An 11,223-nucleotide genomic window follows, 5' to 3' on the forward strand; every position below is an offset into this window, starting at 1 on the left:
CCATCACTGTTAGGAAGAAAAGAGCTGTTACTGCTCTCTTTGGTGGTATTTGCATTAAACTACTATTAAGAGCAAGAGAATACTAGATTGTGCACGATGAAGTTTCTATTGGTCTGAGTTTTGAAATACTACATTACTCATTAATGGGGAAGCCAGAAGAAAGTTATGCTGATTATCCCAGTAAGTTTCAGTAAAAAATGTATTCCATACTATTTGGGGAAATCCTGGCCTCTTTGAAGTCAATGGCAAATCTCTTTGAAGTTCATGGCCGTCAGTGAGGACCATATTTCACCTGTGTTCTGTATATGTAATACATATTTTCAGATCTTTTAAAATATATTGTAGTGAGTTACAAGACTACATTGGGACTATTTTTGCTTCCAAAAATATCTATCCACCTGTAAAGCCAAATGTCTTAGGTTCCCCACTTTGCAAATGCGCCTATGTATGTGCTTTACTTTAAGCACATGAGTAGTAAAGTTATGTTATAATTCAGCACATGCATACATGTCTGCAGGATCAGGCCCAGTTACCATGAGTCAGACTGTACAGGACTCAGAGGTAGTCATGTAAACCTCTAAAATAGCCGCGGGTAGCTTGTTTTTCATACATAATACATGTATGTCACTGTCTTAAGATCTGTTACCTTGGGACCTTCCAGGGTTAGGATCAAATGGCAGATGTTCTACTAGGAGGCTAGTATTATGGCCCTCCTGGCCCCCTTTCAAGCATTATGGGGGCCAGGAGACATCACCAAGGCGGGGAGGGGGGGCATGATTGAATACGTTCTGTCTTGGGCCTTGGGTCAGTATAATTTTTTTGGGGGGGGGGGGGCGGAGGGGTTCCACATTTCCCTGGCTGGTTTCTCATCGCTGGCAGATGAGGGAAGGTTGGGAGAAGCTCGGAGTGCTGGTATAAATGGGAGGAAGCCTAGTGGGCAGAGTGCAGGTGAGGTGGTCCCAGGAGGAGGAATCAGTGGCAGGATCCTGGGGCAGGTGGCAGAAGGGTGCCATAAATGCAGCGGCTGGGGTGGGTCTCTGCCATGCGGCGCGCACAGATCGGGCGGTCTAGCGGCTCCCCATTGTCCCCAAACCGAGCTTTTGGGCGCTTTCTTTCCTGCCCAGCAAGATGCGGAGAGCCGGGGCTGGCTATTTCCTGGGCCCAGCCGCACCTTGCTCGCTGCCGCGCCGGGAGCGGGCTGGCTCCCTGGGAGCCGGCGGCAGGTGCGCGGTGGCAGCCAGCGCCCTTGTGCCCGGGGCGGCTGCCGAGGGGCGTTGCCGGGGCGAGCGCGGGGCTGGCCCTGGGGCAGAGGCAGGCGGCCGGGGGAGGCGGAGGCTGGGGGATGAAGGGGTGCGCGGGGCGGCCCGGGCAGGGGCCCAGGTGAGCAGCCAGGGGCAGCGGGAGCGGGGCGGGGCGCATCCAGAGCCCGGGGAGCGAGGCTTGGCACGTCCCCGGGAGCGGGGCAGCAGCGGGGGCCCGGCCCGGCAGAGGGGATCATGTTCTGAGTGGCGGTGGGGGACCCTGACAAGCCGCGCCATGGGCTGCCGCTGCCCCCGGCTACCTGCCGGGCCCCTCGTCCTCCTCCTCGCCTGGCTCCTGGAGCCCGGAGCGGTCTCTGCCTTCTCCGAAGCCGCGATGAGCACCGCCAGCCCCGACCCCGGCAGCTCAGGGACTCTGCCGCCGCCGAGCGGGACCCCCTTAGAGGAGACCCGGCTCCATGTCTTCACCCTGGACTATCCGCACGTGCAGATCCCCTTCGAGATCACCCTCTGGATCCTGCTGGCTTCCCTGGCCAAGATCGGTGAGTGCCCCCGGCCCAGCCGCGATGGGGAGGCAGAGGCTGGGCGACTGCCCCTGAGTCCAGCGGAGCTGTGTGAGCCAAAGGGAGCTTGGGTGGGAGCCCAGTCGGCGGGCGGGTGGGGGCAGTGCCCTGTGCACTTCACCGGCGGGGGAAAGCTGCCTGCAGGAGCTTTACAAGTGTGGCAACGGGAGAGCCTTGCAATGCACGCTTTGCCTGTTTATTTCACTGTTAAAAACAGGGCAAATATATGGGTAGATAATGTGCCCCTCCCTGTCTATTTATACACCGAGGGCTAGTGAGCATGCGGATACATAAGGCTACTTCTCACTCAGAGTTCTACTGCTGTTCAGAAATCCCTGAAAAGCAGAGAAAGTCCCCAAGTTATGTCTTCATTTATATATGTACTCCCTAATTGTTCATTGGGCAAACACCCACCTAGATTCTAGATTTTAACTTAACAGTGGCTTTCACTATGACCCTGCTTGGTTTTTTAAGACAAACAGTGAATAACATTGATTTACTAAAATAGACGCAAGTCACTGTGAATTACCTTTCAGTGTGATAAGTTCAGTGAAAACTCCTCAGATGAAAGATAAGGTGGGTGAGATAATATCTTTTATTGAATCAGCGTCTGTTGGTGAGAGAGACAAGCTTTGTAGCTCTTCTTCAGGTATGGGAAAGGGCTCAGAGTGTCACAGTTAAATACAAGGTGAAACAGATTGTTTAGCATATTTAAGGAACTTTTCCAAGTGAAATGTCCCTTTTACATCCCTTCATGGGGCAAATGCAAAAGGTCGGGGAAGGCAGCTTGTGAGGGGTTGTTAGTGGGTTATACATTGTTGCAGTTAATCATAAATCCAGCATCTCTTTCAGTCCTTGATTGGTAGTGTCTAGCAAAGTTATGAATTAAACCCCAGGCTCATCTTTTGAAGGTGTTGTGAAGATTTCCTTTGAAAATGAGGACTGATAGGTCAGGTACAGAGTGGTAGCTGACTTTTAGAGTTACTGACAAGTGACCATTAGGGGGATTATCTTCTATTGCTTAGTGATGTAATTTGAAGCCTTTGGCATGATTTGGCAATTTTTTTTTGCTTCTTCAAGAGAAACAGTATGAATGAGAACATTAGATTAAATTACCATTAGAAAATGTCCCTCATAATAGGCCTAAACAAAACGTAAAGCTTAAAGCATTTGGTTGCAAAATATTAAAAATGTAGCACTAAAAAACGTATAGTTTCATTCATCCTTCTGTGTATACATGAAACACATTCCCTAGAGTCTCTAGATACATATTTACAAGAACAGTCTATGAACACTATTCCTTTCCATAAAATATTACAGTACATAATGGTAGGCAATTATATAATTTATCTTTAATAAAGAATTTCAGCTAAAGAAAATGTATGGCAAGGGACTGATGGAAAGCAAACAAAAATGTTTAATCAGTGTGGATTAAGCCTCCCCTTAGTATTTTTTTTTTTTTTTACCACTCAGCTATGTCCTGTGAATAGTTCCTGAAAGATGAGAAACACTGAGTGGTTAGAAAGGTCATTCATTCTCTGATGTGGGAAAAGTTTGTATTGCATAGTTCCACAGTGTTGTGTTCTCTTTATTAGGGAAATATATTTTTGTTTTTGAATGAACTGTTTTATTTCTTGTTAAAATAAAATATGAAAACTAAAACTAGTAACAGCGTGATCTGGAAAACAAAGGATTTTAGGAATTGTGTAAAAATCAGTAAGACCATGTATAAATGGTGAAATTCTTTTTAACTAAGTTTCTTTCTAAGCAGTCCTTGAGAATCTTAGTCTTGAAGAACCTGCTTTGAGGAATAAATGGGAAAACATACCATTACCATGTTTGTTTGACTTCAAATGCCTTTTTTTGGATCACACATTTCACTGAAAACTATGAATACATTCATGTGGATAACTGCTTCTTGAGCCAAATTAGCTATCATTCTGCTTAGTAGCCATATAGCTCTGCTCCTGCAAACACTTAAAGCATGTGCTTAACTTTAAGCATAGTCTCCTTGACTTGAACAGAGCTACTGCAATTACATCCGTTGAGGTTCTGTCCAATGGGACTACTTATGTGGTTAATCTCAAGCATGTACATAAAGGTTTGCAGGTTCAGGGTCTATATATTTAATTTTGATATATAGAGCACCAATGTATTACAACTAATCGCCTGATATAAACATATGCCATTTGTTTTGTATCCATCTCTCCTCATTTAAAAGAGTACTGTAAAGTTGATTTAGGCCAAAATTTAGATTTTATAATAAAAAGTCTTGCAGAAGCTAAGACCAATGGAAATATTTCTGTGATTGTTTTTATAATTCCAATGATGTCATTTTAAAAACATAAATATTCTGGTGGACTGTTTGCAATCTGAATATTGCAGTACTTTGTTAATGCTTAAGACTCCAGAAGGTGAAAAAGACAAGTCTAGTTTTATTTTCTAAGATGAATGCAATGCAAAAAGTAAACAAACTGCATAAACCGTGAGGAATAAAGTAGATTTTAAAAACGTTTTCAGATGTAATAATCTAAAGCATTAACAGTAATACAGAACATTGCTTTATTAAAAAAATGCACTAAACAATAAGACCCTTTCAAAAATTACTCAAGCTCATAGGATATGATCAAATTTCATAACCTCTCATTGCATATGAACAGAACTTCATGAACCTGAAGGCCAAGTATATTTAAATGTGCTGTTATTACTAGAGCTGGTCAGAATATTTTTGACTATATGTAGTGTTGTCAAAATATGCAGTTTTGTTGTAGCCAAAATGCTACGCAGAGAACTTGTCGATCTCATCAGTGTTTTCATCTGGAAGGTTTCAGAGGGCCTGGGTGGCATCTGGTCACTGTAGATCAGAAACAGTAAGAGAACACAGAATCTAAAATCTGAGCTTTCTGAGTGAAAAATGGGCATTTTGACACAATGCTGTTTCATAAAAGGTATTGTTTTCTTCCATCGCAGAATGAAAACAATGGTCTTTTTCAAAATATTTTTTTTAAACTATTGATATTACCAAAATGTTTCAGTTTTTATGAGCAATTCCATGCATTTAAAAAATCAGATTTTTTTAATCAAATGTGTTATTGAAATGGTTTTCAAAAGTTTTAATTTTAGAGAGTCTATTTCAATAAGGCATTTGATACTTTTTCTGATAAACGTTTTGAAACATTCCTGAAGAAAATTCATGACAAATTAAAAAACAAAACAAAACAGAAAAATGCGTATACTTTGAACTCTCGGCAATTAAAACAACTTCAACCTTTCAATTTTTTCATGAAATTAGCTTTTTCATGTCCCACCAGCTTTACTTTGTATTAATAATAACTACAGGATTGGGCCTAAGGGGTAAAATTTCCAAAAGTGGGCCAGAGAAAGTGTGAGAATGACTCTGTAGCCTAGTGGTCAGTGCATTCACCTGGGAGAGCAGGTTCCAGTCCCTGCTCCAATGAATATTTAAATATTTTATACAAAGTGGGCCTATGAAGTCATTCTCTATGGCCCAAAGAATACTTAATTATTTATACCCAGTGGAACAGCTTCCAGAGGAGAAATTGAGAGAGCACCATCCCAAATAGCTCTATAACTCAGTGATTAAGGCATTTCTGGGGGAGATCTGGCTTCAAATCTCTGCTTCAAATTAGACAGGGTGGGGATTTGAACTCCCACATCCTGCTTGAGTATTCTAACCACTGGGGAGCCTCCTTCTGGATGTCTTTTGTGTGGTGTAGGTGTGCTCTGAGAATGCCTACTGGATTGGGCCCCACAGGCAGGATAGACAGGGGAATGCTTAGTTTGAGAATCTGCCAGAGTTTAGCTGCTGAGCAGATTTGCAGTGGTAGGACTTCAGTGGCTTTACACATTTGCACTAGCAGAAATTTAGGCACGTCCAGGGTTAATTAGCTGAGCAGAGGTTTTGAAGATCTAAAGTTTGGACTTGGGCATCTGAAGTGGCAGTTAGGCACCTCAGTCCCTTTTTGGATCTAGACTGTCACTTTTGGAAATGGATCTTAGGCTCCTAAGTCACTTGGTCACTTTTCTAAATGTTACCCAAATCTCCTTTAATCAGTTTTCAATATTTTAAGTGGCAGTAATAGCAGTATCACTAAGACTTGGAATTTTCATTAATTAAAGTCTTTCTTTTCAGTGCTGACATACTGAGGTGCAGTTTCCATTGTCTTCTGCTAGTTTCAGTAAACCTAGCCCAATGTCTTTGTATACACAGTACAATATATTTCCACTTACTGTGCCTGTGAAAATACAGATGTACAATGAAAGGTAATTCATGAAAGCTAGGAGTTGCCGGCTCTCCACCCTGCAGCAATAAAGGCATAGTTGTGATTTTATATTACCTGTGCAGAATCCAGGTGTCAGAAAGAAAATTTTTGATTCAGTTGATCACGACAAGTATGCAGGGCTATAACTAGCAGGAAAAATTGAAATCCTTCTGGGAGGAGCAAGCTCCAGAAACTTGTGAAACTTGACTCTAGGGGTCAGGTGAGATTTCACTCTCTTTATTGGAAAGTTTGGTCTTCTGTCATGGCAGAAACCAGTACGAAGCATGACAATTCAACATGGAACTGATTGGAAGGTGCAAAGCACCACCTATGGTCCCCAATGGCTCATTCTCATGTCCCTTAAAGCCCTCACCTGTTGTGACCAAGCAGCAAACTGGAGGTGTCCTACTGCAGGTTATACTGAGTGGGTTTGACAGCTCTTCCACATTCATTCAGATTCTTATTCTTGAAATTAAAAAAAAAATCTGAATTTACGTGAGCTAGATTTATTTTGGAGGGCAAATTTGCTATATTGGTACCCTGTAACAGAAAAAAATAATTACGCTTGTGCCCTTTTAGTTTAAAAATATCTTTATGGTGTATAATAAAAAAGGCCTGTAAGGTTTTTGTTTGTAGTTTTTTTCTGTTTGCTTTTTACATGAGAAATTCAGACATGGGGCTTGTCTAGACGCACAGTTAGTGTTGTTTGAAATGGGAGTAGATCAAAGTGCACTAGGGAACTTATAGTTCATGGTACCAAGATCCATACAGATACTTAGTTTGTAGTGTGCTAGTGTGACTTAGATTTACATCCCAGCTTGCCACACATTCACTATTCATTTACCCACACCCTTTGTCTACCCTGGACGACTCTATGAGGACCAGAAAACTAGTGAAATATGTCACAAAATCAAAAGTTGGGCAACTGAGGCCTGGTGTGCACAAAGTTTTTGTACCAAATTAACTATTTTGTTTGTGGGTGTGAGTTTTACTGAAATAGTTAAATCAGTACCATCTGGAGTAGAGATGTGGTTATGTCTCTATAAAGGCATCTAAGGCCTGGTGTACAGAAGGAAATTACGTTGGTATAACTGTGTTGTTCAGGGGTATGAAAATTCTATACCTCGAGTGATGCAGTTAAACCAACCTAACATCTGGTGTAGACAGTGCTAGGTTGACAGGAGAATTCTCCTGTTGACCTAGCTGCCACGTCTTGGGGAGGTGGATTCCCTACGCTGATGGGAGGACCCCCCCGTTACCATAGGTAGTGTCTTCACTGAAGTCATTAGACAAGTGTAGACAAGCCCTTATACTGGTTTAGCTTATTCCCCTTCCTGTATGGGAATAGCTATAGAAATATAGCCCTTTATCCCAGTGTAACTATACCCACAGTAGGGGGATTGTACTGGTTTAACTATACTAATATAGTGAAATTGGTACAATTTGTGTGTGTAAATAGCTCTGAGAGGGGAAGGGATTTAGAGTCAGGCTGTTTAAAAAATTGTGTGTATGTTAACAGCCATTAAACTTCAGTGACTGAAGAACACTTTCTTGATGTATTTGTTAAAGGTTCAACTTCTCCATCCCATGCATTAGGAATGAGAGGGGCTACCTAAAGAGCCCTGAGTCCCCAACAGATCCTCCAGCGAAGCCAAGTCTGATCAGATTTGACATTCTTGATATTTTGGAGGAAAAATGAAACAGAAGAAATACACTTGCAAGGGGAAAAAAACCCTATTTTCTAAATAGAATGAGTCATAAGCACTGACTCCGTGGGTGCTCTGGGGATGGAGCACCCATAGGAAAAAAATAGTGGGTGATCAGCACCCACCAGCAGCCCCATGGATCAGCTCCCTCCCCATCACTTCCCACCCACCACGATCAACTGTTCAGCAGGTTGCAGGAGACACTGGGGGAGAGGGGGAGGACGGAGGGGGGCAGAAAGAGGTGGGGCTGGGGCAGAGCGGGGGCAGGAAGAGGCAGGGAAGGAGTGGAGGCTTGGGGAAAGGGATTGGAGTGGGTGTGGGGTCAGGTGGAATGGGGGTGGGGTGGGGTGGGGATGGGGACTTGGTGGGAGGGGAGGAATGGGGGCAGGGCCTGGGGCACAGCAGGGGTCGAGCACCCCTCTGGGAACGGAGGAAGTCGGCATCTATGGAATGAATTCACAAAATGTAACATGAGGTGTCAGAGGCTCATTAAACCCTGATCTAGAGCCCATTGAAGAGAATAGGAGCTCTGCCATTGACTTCAGTTGGGACCTAGATCAATTTATATTACCATATCTTCTAAGAGTGGGGAGTCAGATGATGTTTACTACCACATTCAAAGTTTACCATATTTATGAATGGTAACACCCATTTAAAACCATTGCAATACTTTTCAGTTAGCCAAGAATTGTAGATCTTGTGATTTTCAACAAGCCCTATTTTCCATTTATGAATAATTACAAGGGTTAAATATAGCTAAGGGTGGTATGGAAAAGATTGGCATTGCCGAACCTGAAATGTATCTTTGGTGAGTAGGAGGTACATTCATGTCAAATCCTAAAAGCAAAACCAAACTGTCTGGATGCCTCAGATAGGGCGGATTAACTCTCCTGTGGGCTCAGGGCTATTAGATGTTGTGGGGCCCCTGTATACAAGTCTTTTTCTGGGAGAGAGTTTGGTGCAGGAGGGGGCTACGGCAGGGGATTGGGGTGCAGGAGGAGGTGCGGGGTCTGGGAGGCAGTTTGGGTGCAGGCGGGGATTCTGACCTGGGGCAGGAGGTTGGGGTGCAGGAGGGGGTGTGGGGTCTGGGAGGGAGTTTGGGTGCAGGAGGGGGATTCTGATCTGGGGCCGGGGGTTGGGGTGCAGGAGGGGGTGTGGGGTCTGGGAGGGAGTTTGGGTGCAGGAGGGGGATTCTGATCTGGGGCAGGGGGTTGGGGTGGAGGAGGGGGTGCAAGCTGTAGGCTCCAGTCGGGAGGCACTTACCACAGGCGGCTCCCGGACGGTGGCGCAGCAGGGCTCAGGCTGCCTGCCTGCCTGCCTGTCATACCCCATGACGTTCCCAGAAGCGACTGGCTGCTAGCATGTCCCTACGGCTCCTGGGGTGAGGGGGGTAGCGGGTCTCCGTGCATAGCCTGTGCCTGCAAACACCACCCCTGTAGCTCCCATTGGCTGGTTCCGGGAGTGGCGTGGGGTCACGGCATACAGGCAGCCTGCCTGAGCGCCCCTTTTAGTGGCCCGGAGATTGCTGCCTGTGATTTATTTTTGCGGGGACCCCCTTGAGTTGGGGCCCTGGGCTGCAGCCCCTAAAGCCCCTACCTTAATCCGGCCCTGGCCTATAGGTTATAGAACCTTTAGGTCACCACTGAAAATCTCTTCCAAGAATTTTTCTATGTATTTGTACAGCAGACAGCACACTGGGTGTTCAGTAGAATTGTGAAATAATGAGGCACTAAGGCCCAGATTTTAAGAATTGTGAATGCAAAATGTTAAGTGGCTTCTTGCCTAATTAGAGTGCACAATTACCACAACTGTGTGCACAGCCATGGTAAACTTGTGCACAAATGTCAAGTCAGATCTCTTACCGCTCATTTACCTGTGTATTTACTGCATGGTCTGGATTTGCCTGGTGAATGGGTAGGTTGGGAGATGACTATCAAATCTACATATCTGCCAAACGGGACCTGTATTCTATCCCCACCTCTTGCTGCACAATGAGATTATGTGTGTTTGTTTTCTGCTTCTCTGAATGTTTCTTTGAAGTGAAAATAAAGTTATCATGTGATTATTATTTCTTTAGTATAAAGAATACAATAACATAATTTGCTTGTAGATTCTGGAGAAGTAACTATTTTACCTTCTTGTGTTTTGAACTCCCCTTGAAGGCTTTCATCTCTATTACAAGTTGCCCTCCATCGTGCCTGAGAGCTGCCTCCTTATTCTGGTTGGATTACTACTGGGTGGAATTATTTTTGGAGCCGAGGAAAAGTCCCCACCTGCAATGAAGAGCGATGTTTTTTTCTTGTATCTCCTTCCACCGATTGTACTTGATGCTGGATATTTCATGCCAACTCGTCTGTTCTTTGAGAACTTTGGTACTATATTCTGGTATGCTGTAGTGGGCACACTCTGGAATTCTATTGGCATTGGGCTTTCCCTCTTTGGAATTTGCCAGATTGAAATATTTGGCTTGACCGATATCACTTTGCTGCAGAGCCTGCTCTTTGGCAGCTTGATTTCAGCTGTGGATCCTGTGGCAGTGCTGGCTGTTTTTGAAAATATTCATGTCAATGAACAGCTTTACATCCTAGTGTTTGGAGAGTCTCTGTTGAATGATGCCATAACAGTGGTAAGTTACTATACAAACAATTATTGTTGCTGCTACTTGACTGCATGGCACCATCATGCCATATGTCTTTCTATCTAGTTGTCACTATCTACTGAGAGCCAAAGCCAGTTTATCAAATTCTTTCTTTACACTAGACCTACATGCTAATATTTAATGGAGGCATATAAATATTTCATAGATTTTAATATCTGAAGTCTTCAGGTATTTATCACTGAATTCTGTCAGATTTTTAATAACAATGTAAAGGTTTTCCCCAGATGCAGAAATGTCTGTGGGGGAGAGGAGGAGAGAAGAGGTGTTCAGCATGGATTCTCATGGATACACCCAGAAATAGTGCAAATCACATGGAGACTACAAGCCCAGTTTCCAATTAGTGCTAATTTGATGTGGGCACCTGCCCAGTTGGAGCTGCACTGAGATCACCAACGTATTTCCTATAGGACACCAAGCAGCCATCAGATGTCTAATGATTAACCAGCTGAGCTGAATTTCTTATGCTGACCTAGAGATGAAAGTCTGCAGAGCCCATTACCCTTTCCCTGAGCCATCCACCTCCCCATGTGTAAATCCGCTGTCACTGTATCTCGAATATTACTGGCATTTATTCTTACCTGGCCTTATCTCTCCTGAAATCCTTACCCATGTATAAATAATCTCCTGTCGTCATTCCTGTAATGTCCTGTTTTATGATCAATGTAACTCCGGTTTTCCACATGTCATAAGGACCAGACAGCTCCTTGAATTAGAACCACCTCTCTCTCTTTTCTCCATCACTGGCTTCCTATT

At 44.1% G+C, this 11,223-nt stretch overlaps 1 protein-coding gene across 1 annotated transcript in view; it reads left to right on the forward strand.

Annotated features, from left to right (window-relative positions):
* The first annotated feature begins 1,536 nt into the window (after positions 1-1,536).
* The window catches only part of SLC9A2 (solute carrier family 9 member A2), a 37,755-nt gene continuing 28,068 nt past the window's right edge, over positions 1,537-11,223 (forward strand). Inside the window, exons 1-2 of the mRNA XM_065406054.1 lie at positions 1,537-1,801; positions 9,974-10,437. Of these exons, the coding sequence (XP_065262126.1) occupies positions 1,537-1,801; positions 9,974-10,437 (729 nt within the window). The remainder of the gene's footprint in view (positions 1,802-9,973; positions 10,438-11,223) is intronic.

Source organism: Emys orbicularis, chromosome 1, assembly GCF_028017835.1.
Source record: "Emys orbicularis isolate rEmyOrb1 chromosome 1, rEmyOrb1.hap1, whole genome shotgun sequence".
Classification (NCBI taxonomy): domain Eukaryota; kingdom Metazoa; phylum Chordata; order Testudines; family Emydidae; genus Emys; species Emys orbicularis.